Below are 12,195 nucleotides of genomic sequence, written 5' to 3' on the forward strand. Positions count from 1 at the left end.
CTGTATTCGTATCTTTTTGTGATAATTGCCCAATGTTCCTGCCTTTACAGCGGGAGCGGAAGTCACTCTCCGAATTCAGGGCGTTCGCACTCAATGTCTTGTGGCGCGTTTAGGTGAAGCTTCGACATTAGGCGGTCAGTTCATGACCTCTGGGAACCTGACGTTCTACTTTGACAACAAAATGAACGCTCCAGTGCTTTATGGTGAGTACAGAACAATCAATTTGTAAATGCTGTTGAAGACCACATTGAATCGTAGTCGGAGACGAAGCAAACGAACGTCCGACTTCAGACATTCCTAGAACTGTCGCTTCAACTGGTATGGATCGCAGGAACCGTCGTATCTCTCTCAGAGAGAGCGTGTCATTAATCGTGGCCTTGTTTAAGCACAACGAAACTGTTGTGGCTGCATAATGCTTGACCGTGACACTGCTTCCCATCTCTTTACCGGAATTCCTATATGTTATACATGCTATACGAACTCGGAGAACCAATCATATCTTGATTTTGGATGTAATTATGTTTATTACTATCTACCTATCTATGTTCTATCTATCCTCGCTCCTCTTACAGGTTACAACTTCTGTTTTTACGTAAATTTATCAACGATGGATTAAATTTATTTTCCGTTGTGCAAGCCGGCCTGGCCCGTAGTGTCTCGTTCACTTGCACTCATGTCGAACATGACGCAAAGCTCCTCTTCGTTGAATGTACTTCCCACCGAGCTCATTGTCAGAGTGTTGGCTGAACTAGATGCACTCAGCTTGACGACATGTAAATCGGTAAGCCCCTCCACTTTTGCAGATACACTAAGTCTCAAGGCTGAATCATTCGAGTAAGGTTTGCAAAATGTTTCATGATATAATCACCGAGACGGCTCGCCTTATCTATGATATCGAATTAGTAGTCGCTGAACGAGAAGATGGGTTGAGCTGTAGCTTATCTGCGATGGAGAAATTGGAACTACTCAGGAACCAACAGGCGCGCTGGGACAAGCTTGAATGGAGTTCACAAACACGTTATCCGATGAAAGACGCTGGGCTTTGGGAACTTTTTGGGAACGTTCTAGCGCAAAATAATCCCGATGGAAGCTTCGTCTTTGTACAGTTACCTTCCGTACATCGAAATATTCCTGAACGAGAATGGAAGGTCAAGCCTACAACACCACGGTTTGTCCGCGACTTTGGAATGGATCCCAGTCAGGATCTGCTTGTGTTGATTGAGACGCCTCGACGGTAAAGCAAGGGGAAAATATAAGTCTGGATAGTCGCTCATTTGGTGTCTAGGTCGGCAGGGAGAGTGGATCGGCACCATTGTATATACCTACGATCAATGTCAACGGCAACAAAACACCCTTTGGCCACAGAATCAGGATGTATCAAGCACCTTCGTCATTTTTTCGACCCGGATACGTCCTATTCTATCCAAATATCATTGGAATTCCTCGCGATATTTTTCCATACTGCATCGGACCTTTCAGCGAACGAGTTTGTCATCTGGGATTGGAAAACAGGTCAAACAAAATTGGTTTGCTTGGTTAAACATTATGCAGTACAATTCAAGCATTTCTAATAGCCCTTTCAGCACGTCGTAGGCAACGAACTTGGATCTTTTTGCCTCTTATCAGAAAGATATGTTCTCCTATCTCTCCTCACCAATCTTCCGGACGGGAGGGATCATGCTCAACTGCTTATTGTTGATTTTGAGCAAGAGGATCCTCATAGACAATCATACCTCAATATTGCCCATGGCTTTAAATTGTCTCTCCCAATATTTCATCAATCTGTCGAAATCCGCAGCTTCACTCTCAGATCAGACCCTCCGTCTTCTTGGGCTCCTCAATCTGACCTCAATGTCCCATTTCATATAGCGCAAGATGCGAGGGTCTTTGTCGCCTCTATTTGGGTGCATAGAGATACTCTCCGTCATCTGGCCCTTCTTATCCCTCTACACACTCTGCTTCGTCACAAGGATCTCTCGGGGCCAATTTCCACGAAAGAGCCGACGTTGGTTTGGGAAGCTTGGGGTCCCCAAGGTTCTCGAATGACGGAAATCTACACCCGAAACCCATCTTTCGAGATATGGGCATGTAATGTTTACGGAACTAAATTTGTGTTTCCAGAATGCAGCGATCGGTCGAATCATACTTACACTTTGCAAGTGTTTGATTTCAACCAAAAAGCTTTCAGAAACGCGATATCACATGGTCAAAAAGTCAGCGACGTAGACGTTTTAAATATGGATTCCTTGGAATGCGACTCGAGTCTTTGTATCACTGCTCCCAGTATATTCACAGCAGGAGATATCTTCCTTCAAGAAACTAGGACCACTCTACCATATCGTTGGATAGCAAAGATGATGCCCTCTTTACACCCGACTTGTTCTTCAATGTGTAGTGAGGATTCGATCATCGTGGTGGACTTTGTGCGTAGGATGCGAGTGTTATGATTTATGTGTAACAGCTGACCATTTTCTAGTCGGAGGGAGAAAGAAGTTACCATATCTTCTCATTTTGATTTGGCAATTACACTGTACTCAAAATTGTAGACCTTGCTATTTATGTATTGGGAATTAAAAAAAGAAATCCCACATATTCTCGCAATTTAAAATTAAAACGACGCCAGCAGGATTTGAACCTGCGCCCTCAAAGAGGAACAGATAGTCGAATATTCGAATCTGTCGCCGTAACCACTTGGCTATAGCGCCTACATGATATGTCAAGAGGTTAATATCAGAGTACAGCCGTCACTATATACACAGATTAACAGTACAACATAATACAGGCATGCAGTAATTAAAAATGTTCACATTAGAATAGACATGTTACAACCAAGATATCAGATAGTTAATCTGTCTCCAATGCTCGTACAATAGCAAATGCTGCACCAGCAGCTACACCACCTACGAGGAGTGTGGTACAAGCACCCCATAAGATACCACCCATACCTCCGCTGGCACCAGTCACTTGCGCTTTGATAGCACCGAAAACGAGAAGCACCACACCAGTGACGATACACGAATAGATTAAAGCCACTTGTGCCTTGTCAATGAAAAAGTATGGAAGAAGGGGGATGAGACCACCAATGAGGTATCCCATTCCAATTGTAAACGCTGAGGTATAAAGTCGTTTCGTTGGAACTTCCTCTGCAGGACTCAATGAGTTGAAGTAATGACAAACGACACATATACTCACCCATTCCCTCCCCAAACTTAAGTAAGAAGGCCGTTAGTCCAACATCTTTACTCCACCGTAACCTGAGGTCTTCTGCTGAAGTAGAATCCGCGATACTCTCGTTGCCTGCCTTGCGTAAGCTTTCGGCAACAATGCGGCAAGCATTTTGGTCAACACCAAGAGGCCCAAGAATTTCTTCGACCTCTCTCTCCATTTCCCCAGAGCAGCTGACAGAGACTCGAGCGGATGTCTGTTTCTTAAGGAAGCGAAAGTGATCTCGTTCGGCTTGAGAGGCGAGAAATCCTCCGATGCCCATAGAAATTGCGCCAGCGATTAGCTCTGCCACGCCACCAAGAACTACCAGTTTCGATGTGCCAAGAGACGAGAGACCAGCGGTAAGAGCGAAAGGGACTGTCAGGCCATCAGAAAGTCCTATGATGCTATCGAAGGATGTTCATTCCATGACGCGAAACGGTCACTAAGGTCACTTACACATCGCGGACAACATCAGGATCAATAAGGGTTCGCTCCTCTTGCTTCAGCTCCTTACAACAAACACCGTCTGCTCGCGAGACTCTATCGCATTTTGAGCTCAGCGGGGTCGAATCTGTTGTTATAGAGTTTGTGATCGGCCAGACGGGGGGTTTAGTAGCTTTCAGTCCATCGTCCATGCGGCGAGGAAGTGCGACAGCAACAGCAGCCGTTGAAGGTTCCGACATTGATGCGTAATGGGAGCTGGGGAAATATCAGTGTAAGAGGGTATAAGTTAAGTAAGAGTTGGTAAAAGTGGAAAAGATTTATGAATGAAGATGTGCCGATGTCACGATCGAGACGGCTTCAAAACCGCATAACTTGATTAATATGTCGGCCATCCAATCAGAACGCTTCGATTTCATTCCAACTGTGAATTCTCTGCCAATCATATTGCAGGAATTGCAGTTCAGTCGAAGCGTGACGCAAAAACGTGAATTCTGAGTACAGACTGAGATACTATTAGTATTACTACAAAGATTCTCCAATGTATCGCATTAATATCCGTTTCAACTCAAGGCCTAATGGAAGCAAGCTGCGTATGATAGCCAACTAGCGTAACCTTCGTACTTGTGACCGGCCTAGGAGCCCCAATCCCATTGTTTGAATCGAGAGCCACAGCACCTTTGAGTGGTTGCTCCAAGTACGAGCTGAAAGAAACCGCCTTGCAGTTTTGAGGAACGTTCGCGCTCTTGTGTTCGGAAACGATCTCGCTACAAATAGTCACAAGAGCATTTCCCAGGATTTCGAAATCGCTGAGCTGATGAATGCTTAGTTGATGTATGGATTGAAGGTGAACCAACCTACTTCATTCCAGATTTGTGCGCTGACTCTGGTCCACCATAAACTGTTGTGATAGTAAGTCACGGCGTACATGTTTCGCGCCAGGAGCTTGTTACTGAGTGCCGTGCCAACTGAAGCATCGTATTGCGCCTGGAAGTCTGAAGGGAAAGGAAGAGTAACGTTCACCTGTGTAGACAGTGGCTCCTAAGTTCCGTATATGCCAAGACCCCGAACAATGACTCACCATGGCCATGGTGAATTCGCCATTAGGATCCATGACCTTCGTACTCATTGTTTGGGCAAGGAGCGCACCACCCTTTTTAGCTAGGTTGTTGCAATATTGATGGATAGCGGCTTCTCCGCCGACCCATTCGCGCCATTGCAAAGCAACATGAACGGATAGATACGTCGTATAATCAATCGTCCCATTGTCTGAGGAGAAGGAGATAGTGTTATTAGCTGGAATTCCAGGGGAGGAACAAAGAAAATATACATTGGAACTGTGAGACAATGTTAGTCTCAGGCCTGTCAGGACCCGGTGTAACATACGAAGCTGAGGTGGGAATAGTAGTTAACATGATTTTTTGCGATCTATGACCATCCACACATCAGAAACGGTATTCAGAGGGGCGAAATGAGCCAGCGAACTCTTTGGGCATCCAAAGGAAGGCTGCGCCCCGCTTTGTATTGAGCCATTTATGACAATTCTGTACGAGCATGATGAATACAAGGACCAGTTTCAGAATCGACATAGTAGAGAACTCACGCTGACGAAAAAGTCGGCACCACAATCAGCCAAATGAAGGTCTTCCTGGCCGACAGAATGTGCACCTGAAAATTCAAGAATATTGATGAGTAAAAAAAAGTTCAAATCAAAGCAGGACATACCATCTATGATGGTCCAAATTCCGACGTCCTTGCAGATCTTCACCATCTCCTTCCACGGCATAGCCGCTGCGGGGTTGGCAACCACTGAATCAATGACAGCGACAATTTTCTGACCCTGGGGAGCGTTTGCCTTCACATTGGTGATATGTTTCTGCCAGCCGTCAAGGATGGCTTGGCGGGTGGTGGGGAAAAGAAGTTGAAACTCTGAGATTTCAAGGCCTGGAGTGACGTCGTGGATATATTGAATGGTCTTATAGACGGTGGCATAAGTTGTGTTGCCTACACATAGGAGGAGACTTAAGTGGGCCAGCCAATTAGCGAAATAGGTGGATAGTAATACTTACAGCGAATGATAGTATCACCACATTGCCATAAAAAGTTTCTGAGAACGACACCAAGGCCAGTGGACGCGTTGGGTACCATGACAAGCTCGTCGACGTCCGATGCACCCACAAGTTGGGCAAGCTGTTCGCGTACACCGATTAAAGGTGGAATAAAACCGATCCGATAGTAGAAATCAGTGTTCTCCTCCTGCCATGCCATCAGCTCATTGCAGGCTTCGGTCACAACTTTGGGCAGAGCGCCATATGATCCTGCGGAAGAAAGCATGAACGATGGTTATTCGCTTTTGGAAAGTAGCTCGAAACGACCATACCATTGTTGAGATTGAGAAACCCCTGCTTGAAACTGAAATACGGAAGAAGTTCGTGTCCGAATTTTGGGGCAGAACTTTGTTGAAGGATGTTCGTGGCCTTCACGATCTGGTCAATCGGGACAGGCGCGATGGATTGTGTATTGGACATGTTCAATTAATCAAGGGGGTGAGGAAGATTAACAATGCAACGTTCAGACGATGTCTTTATATATGTTTTGAGATCGATATTATTGACCAAAGATAGCCAAAGACCGGAGGTACATAGCCCATACTGTCTGTCACCATACCCTACCATGAAGCGAGCACCACAGAAGTTCAGTTGGCCTTATGACCGTGAATACTACTTGCCATCATTCCAAACGCCGCATTTCGAACTAAGTACAATCTTCTTGACGGATGAACGTGTACACCTTGAGGCTTGGATGAAATCAAGGACAGTTCCTTACCTATTGTACAAGAAGGATTTTTCGGTGAGTTTCACTGATCTACAGGAGAAGACATTACTCACTCTATAGGCCGCATTCTGCACACTGTAGCATGAGATCTCAGGAGATTTCCCTTCACAGGTGAAGATTGAAGAGCGAAAGGACAGATAAGCGTAGATAGCCGTTGCACCGAATCAGACCTGAATCAAACTGATTCTAGAAACGTGGCGCAAACTTTCTGGAAACGAGCTTGCGAACAAGACAATGCCAATATATTGTCAGCTGCTCTGACAAGGCTACAATCTTTTCAGAATTTGCTACAGATATCAGCGTACAATCACGAACTAGGAGCGAGCAAACCTGATTTGCCGTGGCTATAACTACAGCATGTCTTTACATACATACTAGTAGCATCGTCTACAAGACCAGTAGTAATCGAGGGCGGTCGCTGACCAGGACCGCTCACCAACTCAGGTATTGTATGATAGGGATCGATCTAGAAAGGATGAGTGAAAGGAGGTGAAGTTCTCGAAGGACGGTGAACCTGCGGTCCGATTGGATGGCACGATACATCGCCATCGATCGAAGTGGCTGAAAAGTTTGTTGTACTTACTTAACTATCGATAAAAGTACATCGCTTCGTCTTCCACTTGTCGTGAAGATTAACTTGAACGCTCGAATAGTGAAGTTGAAAACTTAAAGCTTTGAAATTTGAAGGGCGGGCCGAAAGCTCTGGCCGAGTCCTTCCATTTCTGGAGACTAACAAAATTGATCTGTTCCTACGAGGAACACCTTCAACTTTAACCATCACAACCCTATTCTGCGAAGACTTCACCTGACTTCACCCTTCACCGCGACTGCGTAAAGCTGTACCATTCTACCGTACGCGGCGTGCCAAGTTTCTAACTATCTTACGGTGAGTTTCGTCGAACCCGTTTCATTTGCAAACAGAAGTTTTTCCACTGCGCAACGAAGTTATCTTATTTCTGTGCTAATACTGATATATTCCACCCGCCTCTCTATGTTCACCCATCACATACTGACAATGCATAATGCCCAAATCATTTCGCTGCTACACCATCAATATAATTCTGCATCGATGCACTGCTTGACAACTAATCTCCCTTCGGTGTTCGACATTCCCCTACCCCAACACATCGCATTCCTGGATTGCTGTGCTGGCTTTCTCCAACATCCTTCAATACAATTGTTTTATCGATGATTCCTCTGATCTCACCATAACACATATTCAAAATTGTCGGCACCGTTTGTCGTCCGATACTTCTCTTCGTACTGCTGTATAACACTGCTATATATTCAACGTCATGCTGCGATATAAAATCGACCGGCCCTTCTACACAGGATCCTTCTCTTTACTGCTTGACCACCAGAAAGGCTCGCGTTGGAAGATAAAACCAAATCGAAACTCCAGTAGATATGCCAGCTACTACAGTGCCTTGTCAAGTGAGTAGAAAAAACAAATGCTTTAGACCTCCACACTAATGTTGTCTTACGATCACCCATCCTCAAGTATCGTACAGGCCGTACCCTTGGCTCTGGGACTTATGCAATTGTCAAAGAGGCCATTCACATCAAGACTGGAAAATACTATGCTTGCAAAGTGAACCAGTTGACTGCGCTCCCTCTTCCACTTCATTCACTGATTCCGACGGTTTCAGGTGATCAACAAAAAACTCATGGAAGGCCGCGAACACATGGTTCGTAACGAGATCGCTGTCCTCAAGCGGATATCGAGTGGGAATAGAAATGTGGTTACATTGCATGATTATTTTGAGGTGCGCACTGCACCGATCTGAAAGATTCCAGCCTGTTAGGTGACTCCTATGCTTGCTCCTCAGACCGCCCACAACCTCTATCTCTGCTTTGACCTTTGTACCGGAGGCGAACTCTTCGACAGGATTTGTGCGAAAGGAAATTATTATGAAGGGTAAACTTTTCATATGAACTCTAGACGGATACAATACACTCATTGGTTTTTACTGCCTCCTGTTCTCGTTATCTTCCAGAGATGCAGCATCGTTAGTCCGCACCATCATAACAGCTGTTTCCTATATCCATTCTGCTGGCATCGTTCACCGAGATCTAAAGCCTGAAAATCTTCTGTTCAGGTTAGTTATTTTGTGTTGTAGCCTCCAAATTCATAACTTCACCTCATCCTTTCATCTTCTTTTATTGCATTTCAAGAACTACCGCAGAAGACGCAGACATCATGATTGCCGATTTCGGTCTTTCACGGGTCATGGAAGGTGGTATAGGCGGAGAGAAGTTGAATTTATTGACGGAGATATGTGGAACACCAGGATACATGGCACCAGAGATCTTCAAAAAAAGTAAGTTCTGTATCGATCATGTTCAAGCCTTTTTTGATTCGAATGTCTGTTCACAGCTGGCCACGGTAAACCTGTCGATGTTTGGGCGATGGGCGTAGTCACTTATTTCCTGCTGGTGGGGTGACCTTTCATTCTCCCTTGAAGATCCCACGAGTTAATGAGGATACATATCTATAAGGCTGGGTACACCCCATTTGACCGCGAAAGCCAACAGGCGGAGATGGAGGCTATCATAGCTGGAGTGAGTCATTTTTGTCAAGCCCAGTAGCAGTTATTCAATGTGCCACTATAATAGGATTACAAATTCGAACCGCAAGAATATTGGGCCAATGTCTCTCAACCTGCTCGGGAGTTCATAAGGTGGTGTTTAACAATCGACCCGAATCAAAGGCCTACAGCAGACGAGTGTTTGGGACACAAGGTTAGTTTCTCTGAGTGTTGCATAATACTTGTCAATATTTTTTACAGTGGCTCGCTTCCGCTACACCCCACTTTGTTCCTGATCCCGAAAGCCCAACAGGTGGCCCTACGGACTTGCTCCCGCATGTCAAGAAAGCGTTCAATGCCAAAGGACTGTGTACGTATCATCACCCTGTCCTGGGAAATGAATAATTGAATGTCGATTGGGCACAGGGCGCAAGGCTGCGTTTTCTATCCGCGCACTCAACAGAATGACAGTGCTTGCTGGTTCTGGATATACCTTTTCCAACAATCACGCTGAGGCGCAACGCCTACGGCAAGATGTGGCGACGTACAAGGAAGAAAGCGAAAAGGCATGGTTGTTTTCTGCAAACCAGACTTGAGCTCATTTCAATGTATTTGATAGGAAAAAATGGAAGACGCGTCGATCATTCATCAATATCAATCCGATTCAAGTCCTTCAAGTCCGGCCAGCCCTACCCACTCAAAACACATGTCCCAGGGAAAGGACACAAACGCTGAAAGTATGTAACCAGGTTCAGGATCACCATTTTTCCCCACGAGATTCGACCCCTTCCCCCCCTTCTGATCATTGCTGCATACACTTTGCTCCTCTTTCCTATTTAATTACCTTATCCGAAAGACCTCTGATTCACGTACTCGACTTGAAAAGGGCAGAAAGAAGCAGCGAAGAAGCAGGACGACATCTCAGTTGATAATCAGAATGATCAATCGTTAGCGACGATGATGGCCAAGGTAATGCTATCTGAAAAGGTGCAAGAGGTCGAAAAGGAGAAGTGAGAATTGTGAGTTGACCGAAAGACAGCGGTTCGTAGACCTCCGGATGAGTTGGGTGGATCAGACGCATTCCTTCAGATGAAGAAAAGCTGAGAAGGCCCATTGATCAGAATATTTATAGTTTCTCAACCTTGTATAAATGATCGATTGTGTTGTGTAAAATTGATTGTACCAACAAACAGACGCTCAATATTACTTCCTTTGCCTAATGACGACCATCTCTCTCCAAGTGGAATTTGGAGGCGGTCTTGAGCTTCTCTTCTCAAATCGAAAGCGGCACACGCTGACCCTTCCGTCCATGGTGCCATTCGACAATAATACTAAGGTTCTTCCAGACGCGCTATCTGGTGTTGAAACAAAACCTGCAGACATCGAGTACTTACTGTATCATCTCCGCGATCATTTGCTTCAAGAAAGGCCTGAACTATTCATGGAGTATAAAACAGTGTACGTGAAGTATCCACTTCACTTCTAAATCTGTAGTAATCGTTGCGTCTTTAGACGGCCGGGCATATTGGTTTTGGTTAACAATACCGATTGGGAACTAGAGGGCGAAGGGGAATACGTGCTTCAGAACAATGATGAAATTGTATTCATATCAACTCTTCACGGAGGATAGAATGAGAATAATGGTCTCATCACCAAAACCGGGGTCCAAAATCATCCCATGGAAAGAGTACGTATGTCAGCTCTCTTTTTTTTCGACATTCATCCAGCATTCATTTACGATCCCTTACGATCCAGGATGTACAGCTGCTGTGCTGCATATCTACTTCCACATACACGATCTACCATGATCTATTATTTGCAGTACTTGAGAAAATCAATGCGCTCATCCCAATGAATCTGATTCATCTTTCAAAGTCATGCATCATGATTCGCATCGATGTAAGTTCACACTGATCAGAGCAAACCGTTGTAAAGCTGAGAAATTAGGCATAAACAAAGCGACTTCATTGGAGGGAAAAACGACAGTTGCATGCGTCAACACATAAGAGGATATCATATAATTATAGTAAGCATATAAGGTATATGTCAAAGGAAGGGAACAAACCATCGAGATTTTCATGATAAATGATGAAAAAAAATATAGAAGCATGTATACAGATATGTACTCATGTGGAGGTGTATACCAAAGTCCAGTTGCACTGAAAAAACTTGCAGCGCATGTGTATCAGGAGGAGGGATGGCTTTCCAGCTTAACCTCTCATTTTCTGGTCGTTCGCGTAACCATGAAGTTGCAAATCACCGAAAGGCTGTCGAGTCGGCGATGAAGCCACCTGCAAGTTGAGCACATCTTCAGCAGCAGCAAGCTTTTGAGCCAGAGCCTGAGTGGCGATAGAAGGAACTGCGAGAGAAAAAGCTTTTGAACGGCTGGGGGTACCGGGAATTGGCGGAAGAGCAGGTAGAGGAGCAGAAGGGGGCGGAAATGAGGGACCTGGAACTCCACGACGGACACCACGTCGAGATCTGGATAGGGCAAGGGGATTACTTCAAAGATATACATGAAAGGAACGATACCTACTTGAGTATCGACCCAACACTTCCACTTCGCATTCGACGATACAGACTAGTATTCTCGGATGCGATATTTGAATTTACCTCTTCTCCAATGCTCATAACCGAACTCGTGCTACCGCTACGAGAGCGACCAGGAGTGGTGAAAAGATGGCGCTGAAGTTGAAGTGCATTTCCTGCTGCTCTAGAAGGCGATTTGATAGCGTTTATAGGTGAGGTACCTATGGTAAGACTAGATCGGCGCCTACGAAGACGTTGAGTCTGATGCATAGAAGTTTCGATATTTGTTAGAGTAGGCGTGGTGCTACGATCCAGCTCAATGTCGCTCGTGTCGTCAAGTGCATCGGTAACAGTCAGAAGAGACGGTGAAACATCGCCATGCCTGATAATATGATTGCTATACATCGAGTGGGACGAAGACATGTGAGGAGCAGCCAAAAGGCCGGAAGAGAAAAAAGCTGAGTAAGTCGTCATTGTCGGTCGTTGAAGAGAGAGAGAAGGAGAAACAGTCGGAATTTAACGTTGATTCCTTCGTTGAAGTTGTCGTTCGAGTTTCAGTGAGAAGAAAATTGTAACCAGATTGTAACCACGTGGATAATGGTTGTTGATGTCGATAAAATAACATGCATTCGCATGTGAGCCTCCTTCGTCCGGC

General features: G+C 45.1%; 7 protein-coding genes and 1 non-coding gene across 8 annotated transcripts; 4 read left to right on the forward strand and 4 right to left on the reverse strand.

Moving 5' to 3' along the window:
• Positions 1 to 682: 682 nt before the first annotated feature.
• On the forward strand, positions 683 to 2,447 carry C8R40DRAFT_1033114 (uncharacterized protein; the record flags this gene model as incomplete). The annotated part of the gene is made up of 4 exons (XM_046223317.1): positions 683 to 781; positions 840 to 1,234; positions 1,286 to 1,526; positions 1,584 to 2,447. 4 exons carry the CDS (start codon positions 683 to 685, stop codon positions 2,445 to 2,447), a joined length of 1,599 nt encoding a protein of 532 aa, XP_046091375.1.
• Positions 2,448 to 2,614: 167 nt separating this feature from the next.
• C8R40DRAFT_t31 lies at positions 2,615 to 2,705 on the reverse strand. Its single transcript has one exon. It is a non-coding gene; the product is annotated as a tRNA-Ser (tRNA).
• C8R40DRAFT_1079602 (membrane fraction protein) lies at positions 2,681 to 4,057 on the reverse strand. Its single transcript, XM_046227049.1, has 3 exons — positions 3,664 to 4,057; positions 3,193 to 3,611; positions 2,681 to 3,143 (listed from the first exon to the last, which is right to left on the reverse strand). Exons 1-3 carry the CDS (start codon positions 3,888 to 3,890, stop codon positions 2,845 to 2,847), a joined length of 945 nt encoding a protein of 314 aa, XP_046091376.1. The 5' UTR covers positions 3,891 to 4,057; the 3' UTR covers positions 2,681 to 2,844.
• A 61-nt stretch (positions 4,058 to 4,118) lies between these two features.
• C8R40DRAFT_1079603 (pyridoxal phosphate-dependent transferase) lies at positions 4,119 to 6,203 on the reverse strand. The gene is made up of 9 exons (XM_046227050.1): positions 6,029 to 6,203; positions 5,718 to 5,966; positions 5,374 to 5,652; positions 5,252 to 5,316; positions 5,134 to 5,192; positions 4,979 to 5,076; positions 4,730 to 4,917; positions 4,510 to 4,671; positions 4,119 to 4,462 (listed from the first exon to the last, which is right to left on the reverse strand). Exons 1-9 carry the CDS (start codon positions 6,174 to 6,176, stop codon positions 4,217 to 4,219), a joined length of 1,494 nt encoding a protein of 497 aa, XP_046091377.1. The 5' UTR covers positions 6,177 to 6,203; the 3' UTR covers positions 4,119 to 4,216.
• Positions 6,204 to 7,453: 1,250 nt separating this feature from the next.
• On the forward strand, positions 7,454 to 7,874 carry C8R40DRAFT_1079618 (uncharacterized protein). The gene has a single exon (XM_046227051.1). It carries the CDS (start codon positions 7,475 to 7,477, stop codon positions 7,673 to 7,675), a length of 201 nt encoding a protein of 66 aa, XP_046091379.1. The 5' UTR covers positions 7,454 to 7,474; the 3' UTR covers positions 7,676 to 7,874.
• C8R40DRAFT_1139054 (kinase-like domain-containing protein) lies at positions 7,454 to 9,651 on the forward strand. Its single transcript, XM_046229456.1, has 11 exons — positions 7,454 to 7,917; positions 7,985 to 8,074; positions 8,133 to 8,249; positions 8,313 to 8,401; positions 8,481 to 8,582; positions 8,659 to 8,804; positions 8,861 to 8,919; positions 8,983 to 9,045; positions 9,100 to 9,225; positions 9,273 to 9,381; positions 9,438 to 9,651. The coding sequence occupies exons 1-11, from the start codon at positions 7,891 to 7,893 to the stop codon at positions 9,605 to 9,607; spliced, it is 1,098 nt and encodes a 365-aa protein (XP_046091378.1). The 5' UTR covers positions 7,454 to 7,890; the 3' UTR covers positions 9,608 to 9,651.
• Positions 9,652 to 10,230: 579 nt separating this feature from the next.
• On the forward strand, positions 10,231 to 10,641 carry C8R40DRAFT_1032932 (ubiquitin-related modifier 1; the record flags this gene model as incomplete). Its single annotated transcript, XM_046223296.1, has 2 exons — positions 10,231 to 10,469; positions 10,524 to 10,641. The coding sequence occupies 2 exons, from the start codon at positions 10,231 to 10,233 to the stop codon at positions 10,639 to 10,641; spliced, it is 357 nt and encodes a 118-aa protein (XP_046091380.1).
• Positions 10,642 to 11,221: 580 nt separating this feature from the next.
• C8R40DRAFT_1165217 (uncharacterized protein) lies at positions 11,222 to 12,014 on the reverse strand (the record flags this gene model as incomplete). The annotated part of the gene is made up of 2 exons (XM_046230656.1): positions 11,222 to 11,492; positions 11,548 to 12,014. 2 exons carry the CDS (start codon positions 12,012 to 12,014, stop codon positions 11,222 to 11,224), a joined length of 738 nt encoding a protein of 245 aa, XP_046091381.1.
• Between the last annotated feature and the right edge of the window lie 181 nt (positions 12,015 to 12,195).

Source organism: Lentinula edodes, assembly GCF_021015755.1.
Source record: "Lentinula edodes strain Le(Bin) 0899 ss11 chromosome Unknown C8R40scaffold_2, whole genome shotgun sequence".
NCBI classification, from domain to species: Eukaryota; Fungi; Basidiomycota; class Agaricomycetes; order Agaricales; family Omphalotaceae; genus Lentinula; species Lentinula edodes.